Source organism: Euprymna scolopes, chromosome 7 (assembly GCF_053919585.1).
Source record: "Euprymna scolopes isolate OS-2025 chromosome 7, ASM5391958v1, whole genome shotgun sequence".
Lineage (NCBI taxonomy): Eukaryota > Metazoa > Mollusca > Cephalopoda > Sepiida > Sepiolidae > Euprymna > Euprymna scolopes.
Window position 1 is genome coordinate 142459639 of NC_136488.1, and position 13146 is coordinate 142472784.

A 13146-nucleotide genomic window follows, 5' to 3' on the forward strand; every position below is an offset into this window, starting at 1 on the left:
ATCGGAACGTTTTGTCAAGATGAGAACAGTAATCTGAAAAAATCAAAATAATACAAACTATGTAGTGGTTAATGTCCTTTCTCACCCTAGTCTGTCACATAAATCATTCCTGTGTTATGCCTTTCAGCTCTGCCGTTAAGTTCCTCTCTTTATAGTATCCACGTCTTCAAACCTTGCCCCCTTTATGGACCCCTTAAAATTGGAGAAAAAATATAGAAAACCTGATGGACCAGGTAATTGGGGTATTTTTCCAGTACGGTGAGGTTCTTCTCGGTCCAGAACTACCGATTGCTTAGGTGTGAGCAGGTACATTGTCGTGGTGAAAAGAGGATGTGAACGAAAGGATTTGCTTAAGAAGCATGTAGTTGTTGAAGAAATATAAAAATGAAGTTATATATCAAGTCAGTGTAAAACATTTTGCTGGTTTAAAATTTTATATAGAAAATGAAAAACTTTTTGTTTGTTTTATAACTTTAATTCATAGCAATAACGACCTTTGTTTTTTTTGTTTTTGTTTTTTTTTTACATTTTCACCTCAAACAAGGCACATTGCCACTTTGGTGTAGGGGGCTACTATCAGGGGCAACAACTACTGGGGTACTATGTTGGGATTTGGGCAGCAAGAAGTCGGTTCACGTTACACTTGAACTTCTGCATGTCAGTACAGTTGGGGAAGCAGGGACCTGGAATGGAATTCCAGAGTCTAGCGGTTCTGAGGAAGAAACTACTGGAGTAGAAAGATCTTTTATATCTAGGGATCTCTACTGTATGGGGGTGGGATTTAGCTGCCTGTCAGGTTTGTCGAGGGTGTCTACGTCGTGGGGGCACAAGTGTCTGCAGTTCGCCAGAGCATTCACCATTAACATACTTGTAAAACAGGCAGAGGGATGCAACGTTTCGTCAATGGGACAGAGGCTGAAGCTTAGATGCCAGTTCAGGGCCTATCAGATTGGTGACTTTTTGTCCTCAATAACTTGATTTCGTAGTTCAACAAGCTTCCGGTTAAACCTTCCGTCAGTACACATTATGTTACAGCATTCCAGGTGAGTTTGACAGGTCATCTGAGCCGCATGCCTGATCCCAAGGCTCCCAAAACAGCTCCTTTACGGTAAACTGTCCAAAGGAACAGTGTCCGCAATAGGAGAGCGGTAAACAGTTCAAGAACAATTTGCAGGTTCCCTTCAAACAGCTCGGTTTGTATTCTAACTTATGGTAAAAATTAACCCAAGACATATTTCTGATGTGTCGCAATTCACAAAGGGGCCACAATTGCTGAATCTGTACGCAATGAAGAACGCGTGAAGAAACGTGACATTAGAAAAGACAGAGCAATCAACATCTCTGCTACATAATTATCCCATATGTGTCCAACATGCCGGAAATACTTCAGAGCTCGAATTGGTCTAACAAGCGATCTCCGAATCCACAGAACAATTGCATGATCACGGTCATCTTTGCAAGCGATGGATCATCATCATCATCATCATCGTCATCATCGTCATCATCATCATCAACAACAACATCGGATAACAGAATTATTCATTCCATGTCAAAGGAGAAAGTTTGCATGCATAAATCCAAGTTTAAGTAACCTTCAAATATTTTGTAGGCCGTATTGGTTTCTCTTTGTATGACTTTTGTATCAGAGGGAAGTGATGGAGGTTAAGTGATTAACGGAACTGACTGAGTACCTGGGTGTTCCAAGTTCAAATCCAGTACATTCCACAAAATTATTTTAACTTACGAAGTTGGAAACTTTCACGTGGTCCCTCTCATCAGTACCCAATATCTTTCTAGCAGGAATTCCGACTAGAAAAATATCTGGGAAAGAGTAGGAGAGGAAGAAGGCGAGAGAGATAGATAGAGAGATAGATGGAGAGAGAGAGAAAGAAGGCGAGAGAGAGAGAGGGAAAGCGAGAGAGAAAGGCAAGACGAGAGAGAGTGAAGACGAGAGAGTGACAGATAGAGGCGAGAGGAGAGAGAGAAGGAAGGCGAGGGAGAGAGAGAGGAAGAAGGCGAGAAAAAGAAGGCGGCAAGAGAGAGAAGGAAGGCGAGAGAGAGAGAGAGAGACGAACATCATGAGGACAGACACCATCATGAAAAAAGAAGACTCCATTTCTGTTGACTAAAAAAAAAAGGTCATTTTCGGATGAACATCATATGAGAATATTACGGAAAAATATAAATAATCTGAGAGAAAAGGTTATGAATTCCTTTAAGTAATAACAATATGCATACAATTACAATAATAATAAATATATAATAACAATATGCATACAATTACAATAATAATAAATATATAATAACAATATGCATACAATTACAATAATAATAAATATATAATAACAATATGCATACAATTACAATTGTTTAAAATGCTCCTTTCAAAACCGCCAGAAAAGATTTTTGCACCGATTTGATGCTACTAATATATAATGTCAGATGATAGTCCCCGTGTCTCTCTTTCGCCCACATCTCACGCACCACACACCGTGCTTTTCAGACAGAGCTCATATGCATAATTTCTGATATGAAAACAAATTGATACGAATCAACCTTATCTATAAACGTAGATTATTATGCGAATCTAAGTAAAAAAAGAATTAAATTTTATTTTCAGGTACAAATGGCAAATTCCTTTCGTGTACTGTTTCCAGTCGAATCCATTGAATACGAATTTACATTGGTTAAACACTGACACAGGTGAGCATTTATCATTTCAAAGAAAACAACCATAATCATGTGAAGTCGTGTACGTCTGTCTGCAGAGGAAAACAAAATCTCATATAAAGATATAATATAACAGACGAAGTAGGGTATAATCTATACTATTAATACAATTCTAAATGTTTATTTATTTGTGTGTGTGTGTGTGTGTGTGTGTGTGTGTGTGTGTGTGTGCGCGTGCGCGCCAATAAAACTTTCGGACGAATGCACCGAATTTAAAAATTCTTTTTTTCCCTGAAAGGTGTGAGTCCCTAGATTGTCCTTATATATATATATGGTTCGTAACGAACAATGCCGAGTCAAACAAAAAGCACGAAATAAGGGTTTTGGAGCCGTTTCGTGCAAGTCGAAAAAGTTACCTGCTCATGCCAACGGAATTTAGCACTGTCTATATACAGCCGCGCTAACATCTTTCGGCATACGGACAGGACTTGTGGCGCAATGGATAACGCGTCTGACTACGGATCAGAAGATTCCAGGTTCGAATCCTGGCAAGTTCGCAATAATTTTAACCATCATTTTATCCAACGTTTACTCATTATCCTTACCCTTAGTCAGGGTATTTTTGCTTTTTTCAGTGATTTTGTTTTCTGCATATGGGAATTTCCCATATTCCGAGTTCACGAAGTAAACGTTGATGGTAAGATGATGTTGAGTGTACTTGATGTTGAGTGTACTTGATGTTTAAGTCGATTTTATATTCTACTCGGCGTTGTGTGGGCCGACGCGGTGCAGCCGCTAGTATTTTAATATAACTCGTTATTATTATCATTTTTTTAAATAAAAATATCAATCAAAAACTGAATTAAAGTTGTATAAATATATTAAAAAAGAAATTAGTAAAACGCACTCTTGGTCGTGAAAATCCGCTGGAGCGTACGAAGATTAAGGTAAAACCGGTGTCGACCGAAATCTGTCCTTTTCTTTCTTTCTTCGTAGTGAAATCAGCTGAGGCTCTTACTCCATACTTCGTAAAACACATTTTGGAATAATTTGTTTCTTTTTTTGTTGTTTTTTTTTTTTTCATTATTTAGATTAATTGCTCTCATCTTGAGTGTTATCTGCATAAAGATTTAACCTCCGATCTTCTTCATGTTTTGACATATACTCCTGAAGAAGGTCGGAAGTTGCATCGACCGAAGCGTTGCGTAAATAACACTTAAGGTGAGAATATTGTCCCGATTAGTACAAATAATACAACAATCATACTTTCATCTAAAAGATTCAGAACTCTAATTTCGTTTGGTTGTTTTCATTTACGACCAATCAACCCTTTTCGAGTATTTAATGCTGAATTTCTGTAAGAATCGAATTCTCCAGAGTTGATTTTTTCATTTTTTTTTCATCAGATTCCTACCTTTGCTCATGAGTTTAGAAGTTGTTTTAAATCGATTTTCATGTTTTACTAATCTTAGGCAATTGAATATTATTTCTTTTCATTTTATTTGAAACTCAACGAAATCAAAAACAAAAAATATATTAACAACTGAATCCAACGGTTATAAAGTTGTCCATATTGATTTGAAAAGAACGTTCACAAAATATCAGATAATTTTACATTTATTGATGGCTACAATTTTAATAAAACATAATTTTTAAGTCTGTGATTAATTCGAAAAATACTTTATGTTTTGAGTTCTTTATCTCTTCAAAACGAAAATGAACAAAGTAAGTATTGTTCATGGGATTTTCGTTAAGATTTAGGTACAGATAGAAAGTGGGGGGAAATTTTTGATAATGGTTGTAGTTAGACGAATGCTTTTTGTGGAATTTTGACAGGAGGGACTATAGACTAAAAGTCAGACAAGCACTTGTCATGAAAATAACGATAGAACAGCCCGTATGCGGAACTCTGTTCCGCTAGCCTGCTTTCCAGCTAATTATAACATATTCGTCTTCAACTCAAATATAAACAAATTCTAGTTGAGTCTTCCTCTTAAATAATCTTATTCTACCCAATTCCCACAACTAACGATCATTACGCTGGTGTCTCGGTGACCATCTTACACCCACCCTTTATCTTTGAATGGCATCCGGACCATAATAATTGGTGATTCCTTTCTAAAAAAAAAAAAAAGATCAGGTTTGATAATTGCGTCAACCCTTTTGGGTTATTTTATGCCGAGTGTCTATAAATTCAGGGAACCTTTGTCCCCTGCTCTAGCTGTTGTATGAATGAGTTCTTTTTAAATTTTTTGATAAAGACCAATTTTTTGGAGTTATGAAAATATGAAGTGGGAATTGTTTTTATCCAATAAATCTTTCATATTTTTTTCTTTGTTGAAATTATTCTTTGTTGTCATAAAATCGGTGCATTCAATTAATATATGTTTTATTGTGAATGGTGTTTTTCACAAGATATACAGATGGGTTGGCTTTCTGTTTTTACGGGATATAAGTGGGTTAAATGTGTAATTCTTGTGTTATTTAGATTATTCGGACTACTGTTTTTATCTTGAGTGTTATTTTCACAACTTTTCGGCCGATATAACTTCCAACATTCTTTGGGTGTCTTTTGTTGAACGTGGAAATCTGTACGGAATTCGAAACGGAAACTTTTTATTTAATCCAGTAAGCGGTCGGGTGTTACATCGACCGAAACGTTGTGAAAGAAACTTGCAAGATGAAAGGAGTGGTCCAGATAATCCAAATAATACAAAATTGACTTCTGTTTTTCTTGGGGTATGCATCTCTTGTTTTTTTTTTTTTTTTTTGTGTGTGTGTGTTTTTTTTTTTTTGTTGTTTGTTTGTTTTTACGAAAACAAGAATCGTTTTTGACTTTATATTTTCTAGATTTCTGAATTATCGTTGACAGCCCAAATACTTACACAACAAATGTTTGATTCTTTCTTAACGGTGTATCGATCCTGTTAGGCTATCTAATGCAATGAACGGTTATTTATCGTAGACTAGTAGGGAGACCCGACATTGACCGGGATTGAACGATGATCAACAAATGTTTCACACCCTATATTTTTATTGTCAATGAAATCGATGAAACCGTCTGTTTTCAATCAAATCGATTGATTGCCTGCTCTAGTTGAGAACCCATTGCGGTCCATAGGGAGAAAGCTTCACATGCCTCCTTGCAGTGACTTAGTCCACAATACATTGTAGTCTACATTGCACTGTAGAGAATCTACTGATGATTTCATAAAATTATTTTTATATATAATGGCTTAAACTAAAGTTTGAAATGCAAAAGTCAAGTATCATGCTTCATTTATGCTCTAAACAGAAACAATCATTTCGAAAGCGCCCCTGTCGTATCAAAGAACCTACTGTTGATTTTATATGATTGGTCTTACTGCTTATGTAGTGATAACGGCTTGAATTAAAGTTTGAAATACAAAAGTCAATTATCATGTTTCTTTTGTGCCCTAAACAGAAACATAATTCAGAACGGGTTCCTATTATATCAAAAACCTTTGCCCTTACTGCTTGCGTAGTGATAATAGTTTGAATTAAAGTTTGAACCGAAAAAGTCAAACATCATGGTGCAACTAACTATGCTTTAAACAGAAGCATTCATTTCGAACGCGCTCTTGTTATATCAAAGAACCTACTGTTGATTTTATATGCCAGTAGTTGCGTGGTAATAGAACTTATCAAATGCACTTGTAATGTTAGGCTGTGTAAGGTGTTATCTTTGGTCAAACTCACCTGTTCTTTCTTTCATCGGATTATTTCGATTATCGATTATCGGAACTTGTCGAAGACATTCCGATACAAAACCTATCTAAAAACGCTGCCTGGCAAATAAAGTACCTTCGTGTGAAATTTCATAAAAATCGGTCCAGTTGTTTTCGAGTCTATAGGGAACGAACTAACATACATACAGACACACACACACATCCAAAGATCATTTTATATAATATTAGAAATTCTTATGTGTATGTTATTTGTAATAGTATTAAGTCGTGTGGATTTCTTTTTAAAAAGGCGTATATTTGTATGAATATTTAGAAGACATTTTCTGCTGTTGTTCAAATTTTCTTGTCAAATCCTTGTAACTTTCAGAAAATTGAACTTTTGAACTTTCTACAAGCAACCCCCCCCCTGAAAATTTTACCGTACAGAAATACGTCAACAAAATGCAAAATGTTCATTTCAGCTATTACTTTTGTGCATGCGTAAATTCATTCATAGTTTGAAGTGGCTTAATTCTAAATATTTCTCATCTATCTGTCGATTCGATAGCTCAAACGGTATGGAATGCGGATAGAGCGGTAAATGTTTCGGTTTTAGTTCTAACATATGGCACCCAAGTTATTATTTTTTTTTTTTTTTTACTTTTAAAATCAGTACTATATACATATTTTTATACATAATATTCAATATAGAATTGGTTTTGTATTAATAAATATGTAATCTGCATGAATGAAAATATATTTAAGCTAGTAAATAAATAATTATATTGATAATAAAAGTTTTTAAAAAAACTAAAAAACTAATTTCACTTTTACTTTTTATGCCTTAATTTACTTTTTACTTTGCATTTAACTGTTATCTGCATTGTAATCGTCTCCTTAAAATTATCTTTATTTATACACTATACACAATGCTTTAAGCAAACTAGATTGATCATTAACACTTCTATCTGTTTCTAAGAGTCATTGCTTTTGCATGTATCAATTTATCCACAAACGCGTTACGTATCCGTTATTCTACGATGCATTTGGTGTCCATTAATGCATAAATATTTCTATTTCAGACCAGATCAAACGAACGGGAGATGGCTGGATCCTTGGAAATGTCGACCACACTGGTTATTACCGTGTGAATTACGAACTGGACATGTGGGGACAACTAACTGAACAATTACATCGGAATCATACGGTGAGATATCCTCATGTTTTATCGTGCTAAATTCGGGTTGATTTTTTTTTTCCACATAGACATCACCACTTATCAAGGCCAAGAGGCCACTCACGGATAAGGGTTAAAGAGTGTACAGTAGAAATTGGACAATATAGTAACCGTTAGTAATGGAGATTCAGTAAATTTGTTAACTTATATGGAACGGCTCATCAAAAACTTGTTTACGTTAGACTTGAAGATATTGTAGTCAGCTGGAAAGCAGAAAAACAGAAGACAATTCCATAGGCGTGCAGTTCTTAAGAAATAAGCTTTGCTCATGGAATCTACGCTTAGGTTTAGGCACAGATAAAGAGTGGGGGAAACTAATGATAGTGTTTTCTGCTAGACGGGTGTTCCTTGTGAAAGTTTGGCGGGGGGGGGGGCATAGAATGGAGCTCAGCCGAGCACCTGCCATGAAATTACGATAAAGCTCGCAACATCTCTTCTGTGAGATAGACGTTGCAGGGGAGAGAAAAGGGTATCTCTTACGAGGCTACGAAGACTATTTTGAACTCTATCAAAGCAGAATAAGTCCTTTCTAGAAGCTCCTGCCCAGATGTGGCAACAGTACTCCATCCTTGGACGTACCTGGCTCTTATATAGATAGATATCTCACTGCATCAGCAGTGAGATATCTACTGGATCGATAGAAGGATCCCATCATTTTTCCAGCGGCATTGGCAACGGATTTAATGTATGTGTTCCATTTAAGATCAGGAGTAAAGGTCAAGCCCAGAAGCTTGTCAAAACACGAGGCCTCCTCAAGACGAGAGCCATTCATTTCAATTGATGCCAGATGGGGATCAGAGCGTTGATGATGTAAAGATAAAAACTTGGTTTTAGATGCATTAAAAGTAACAAGCCACCTCTTTCCCCATTGTACCACTTGCTCAAGATCAGAGGAGAGAGAACCAGAGAGAACTTGATCGTTTACAGTCTTAGATGTTCTACCATAGATTGTAGTGTCATCAGCATAGATGTCTACGAATGATGCAAGGATGTGATTTGGAACACTATTGACTGTCTTTACTTTGTGTCTGTATTTGGCATTCATAGTTTTTAATTTCCTTTAATTCTCGTGAGGTTGATGGTGGTCTGGATGTAATGGCCTAGCAAATGGAGTTAAAGATGGTTTTGTAGCTAGATTCGAATCTCCTGGCCAGTAGCCATCGTCAGGTCCTGCACTGATGATGGCAAAAGCATGAAACACTAGTGTCTGCAGGTATAAAGATATAAGGTAACTTCGTGGCTGGGTTCGAATTTCATGACTGGCAAGAATTGTCATCTCTACACTGATGATTGCGTAAGCATAAAAGACTAGTGTCTGTAGGTATAGATGAATAATTATATATATATATATGTATATATATATGTGTGTGTGTATGTATTTATATATATGCCAAATTAACTACACAGAATTGCATTATCGCAACAACCACTTACCATTGATTTCTCACTAGCAGCGGCCATTGGTCACCACTGAAATTTGAGTGGTATTAAGCCTCCCCAAGGTCCCAGTTCTCTTCAGACTTGTCCAGCCGAGGTCTGGTCAGTGCTCTCTTCTCGGTCTTTCCATCCTCCGTGACACTTATCGGCTATTTGGCATCATTCTTTTTTTTTTTTTGAGGAGGGTTATTATTATTATTATTATTATCATTATTATCATTATTATTATTATTATTATTATTATTATTATATACCTGCAGACACTAGTATTTCATGCTTTCGTAATCATCAGTGCAGGAAGTGATAATTCCTATTGGTCCGGAGATTCGAACCCAGGTACAAAGTCACCTTTGACTCTATTTGTTAAGACGTTACTTCCGGTCCACTAACGATTGCCACGAGAATTAAACGAAATTTAACACCTGTAAATGTCAAAATGCAAGCACAACAGTAAACAGGATTCAAAACAAGCGGAAATCGGGAACGTTGCGTAAACGCTAGTTGACTGTTACTCACGCATATGCGTTTATGCGTGTATGCGCACACGTGCGTATGTGTATGTTTTAATCACTAGAATAAACTTAGCCTATTACCTGACTTTTGGTATCCAAGTGAGATTTTATTTTTATATTTTTTTATAAATGATCTCTACTTATATACAAAAGAAACTGCGTATATATGAGTTTGTTCCCTATTGACTCGAAAACGGCTGGGCCGATTTTTATGAAATTTCACACGAAGGTACCTTATGTGCCTGGCAGTTTTCTTAAAAAGGTTTTGTATTAGAATGACCTCGATAAGTATCGAGAATCGATAATTGAAATAAACCGATAAGAGGAAGCTATGATTTTGACCAAAATGAACACCTTGCACAACCTAACATCATAAGTGCATTGGTGAAGTTTTATTACCGCACAAGCCGAAGACCCGACATATAAATTCAACAGTAGATTCTTTAATATGACAGGGGCGCCTTCGAAATGAATGTTTCTGTTTAGAGCATAACTGATCCATGATACTTTACTTTTCCATTTTAAATTTTAATCCCAGCCATTAAATATAAAAAATAATTTTATAAAATAATCAGTAGGTTCTCTACAGTGCAATGTAGACTGCAAGGTATTGGGGACTTAGTCACTGCTGGGAGGCATATGAAGCTTCCTCCCAGTGCACTCCGATGGGTCCCCAACTAGAACAGACAATCGATTTGATTGGAAAAATGGGCAATTTCACCGATTTCGATGACAATAAAAATATAGGAGTGTGAAACATTCGTTGATCATCATTCAATCCCGGACAACGTCGGGTCTCTCTGCTAGTAGTAAAATAAGAATTTGAGAAAATCACTTTTTTTTTTTCAGTAATCAAATCAATTAATCAAAAAGATGCAGTGTTTAACAATTTATCCGAATTAATTTCGCTTTATTTTCTTCAGGTTTTACTGCCAGCCAACCGAGCAGGACTTATTGACGATGCTTTGAATTTAGCAAGGTTTGTGCTTCCATACTTTTTTGTTCTTTTAAATCAGTGGCATCTTAATGGAAATAGATGCAACGCCTAATGATGATACGATTCCAATATTTTTCCCGATTCCGATAAAGTTACCAATTCCGTACTAAATTCTCGATTCCAATACAATTACCGATTCCGATTTCGATTCTTTATAAATTTCTAAATATTTAACTAAAAAGGACCCGTTGTGCAGTGGTTAGAGTACTTAGAAAATCAATTGTAAAAGTGATATTTCCTGAAGGTTGAAGGTTCAATTCTCAGTGTGGGCGACCGAAAAATACAATTGCCAATTACTTAGGACCTCTATCCAGTCATGGCTAAAGGAGTAAGGGCATGCTACCGCCGAGAAGTAAATAAAGGGTTCCGTTCGAAATTCCATCCAAATTCTCGAGTTTGAGTGAAACATTCCCGAGTTTGACAAGATACACCTGAAGAAGGTCGGAGGTTACATCGACCGAAACGTTGTGTAAATGACACTCAAGATGAGAACAGTAGCCTGAATAATCCAAATAATACGTTTAACTATAAAGTAAATGTGTATATATTTATTCAAACGTAAAAACACGTGTGTGGGGAGGGGGTGATCTATAGATTTTAGTTTTACTGGTAGTTTAAAATCAATAAATATTGATTTTTAATTAATACTATCAGCATTGGAAAAATTTGTTTTAAACAAAATCGAATTTTAAAAAATTATTAAAGAAATCTTTTTTTGGCATCGGAAAATAGGCAGAATTTTTTTCCGATTCCAATACACCCAAAAGTCCCGATTTTTCTGATTTCCGAGTTCGATTCCGATTAATCCTAACACTTGTAGCGCCATGCTTGTGTTCCCTGGTAAAAGAGTTTCGATTTTTAAGTGACCCGAAATTTCTTCCGATTCTATAAAAACAAGGCTACGACACTGTACCGTGAATTGTTAATGTATATTTTCATAATCAATATCTTAGTTCGTTTCATTAAAGAAACGATGTTGGAATTCAAAAATATTAAATTCAAAATTTTCTGCAAAGAATATCCAGACGATTCACACTAAATTAAAATCCTTTGTGAACTTTAAACTTGCATGATTACAGAGGGGGGTCAAAAGTTATTGTATATATAATCATCCACATACAGTACTGTTACGTTGTATCACAATTCATCAGTGCGGTTAGACTAGCACCTTTCCCTAGCCGTAGATCGAACTTACAACTATCGCGTTGATAGTCGGCAGCTCTAACTACCGGGCCATTGCTCGTAAATGATTGATCAAATGTCTATTAAATAAACACTTCCCATTTTCCCACTGCTTAACAGTGCTCGAGCTACTAGTTTGTTTACAAACAAACAGACAGCGAGCTTTGCTTAATCGTTAAATAAGCAGCGAGTGGATATATATATATATATATATATATATATATATATATATATATATATATATAACTACTTCATTTACTCACATAAAATTAATATACGAAAGTATAAATTTATGCGTAAACTTTAAGTATTTACTTCAAAAGTGCTCAATATGTAGGTAGAGCTAGTTAGTAAGTTATAAAATATATATGGCGATTAAGTTACACTGAATATTCTGCGTTTCATCCACTCTAGGACTATTCAGGCTTATGCGCGGAATAGTCAGTGTAGCTTAAGCGCCATATATATTTTATAACTTACTATATATATATATATATATATATATATATATATATATATATATATATATATATATATATATATATATAAACTAGCAGACTGCCCGATGTTGCTCTGGCGTAAAAATAAACGCTTAAATGTGCTGTCATTTATACAGATTTCGTATTGACTATTATTATAGAGCCAATTCTGCACTGATTATTATATTGTATCCAATATATAGTAGTGATTTGAAAAGTTTGTTTTTTTTAAATGACTTCGGTTATATCAGTTACAATCGAACCAGCCTTGCTTTTTACAATCTGCGCCACGTTCATATGCGTATGAAAACTTAAAAAGTAACGTTGTTTAGTTTGTATTTTTCAATTTTTTTCTTCAAGTTTGAACTCCACCCTTAGCAGCTATTTTTACCAGCTAATGTTTTACCGACTAAAAACACAATCATTTTTGTTACATATGTCAAAATATTCTATATATCATGTTTCAAGTCTGTAAATCAAAAGTTGACAGATTAGTTTAGTAGAGACCTTCACTCACACACACAGACAGATAGACAGACAAGGTCATTTTCACACACACACACATTCTCACATACATACATACACACACACAAGTCAGTAAGTAACAAATGTTACTTAAAACATAAACAAAGTTTTGTAAAAGAGAAATTGAGAAAAACAAAGTTTGATTACAAAACATTTTTAAAGCAAGTAAAAGAATATAAAAGATATTCTTCAATAATGAAAATCTTCATAACTCAAAATGTTCATTGTGTGAATATATATGTATTTGAGTATTTGGCAGCGTGGCATTGTGTATGTATGTGCGTTACCGTTGTTCTTGCTGTGCGTACATATATGCGCGTGAGATGATCTGCTATGTGAGTCACTGGGTCCTTTTGCCTTGACATCCCAGCCAAAAACCGAGTTTCAGTGTTGAATAGACCTTCAGGTTCCTTCATGC

At 35.4% G+C, this 13146-nt stretch overlaps 1 protein-coding gene and 1 non-coding gene across 2 annotated transcripts in view; both read left to right on the forward strand.

Moving 5' to 3' along the window:
• The window catches only part of LOC145280010 (aminopeptidase N-like), a 294860-nt gene that overhangs the window by 229647 nt on the left and 52067 nt on the right, over nt 1-13146 (forward strand). The window contains exons 12-14 of the mRNA XM_080131640.1: nt 2621-2703; nt 7442-7566; nt 10469-10524. Of these exons, the coding sequence (XP_079987766.1) occupies nt 2621-2703; nt 7442-7566; nt 10469-10524 (264 nt within the window). The remainder of the gene's footprint in view (nt 1-2620; nt 2704-7441; nt 7567-10468; nt 10525-13146) is intronic.
• Nucleotides 3155-3227, forward strand: Trnar-acg (transfer RNA arginine (anticodon ACG)). Its single transcript has one exon. It is a non-coding gene; the product is annotated as a tRNA-Arg (tRNA).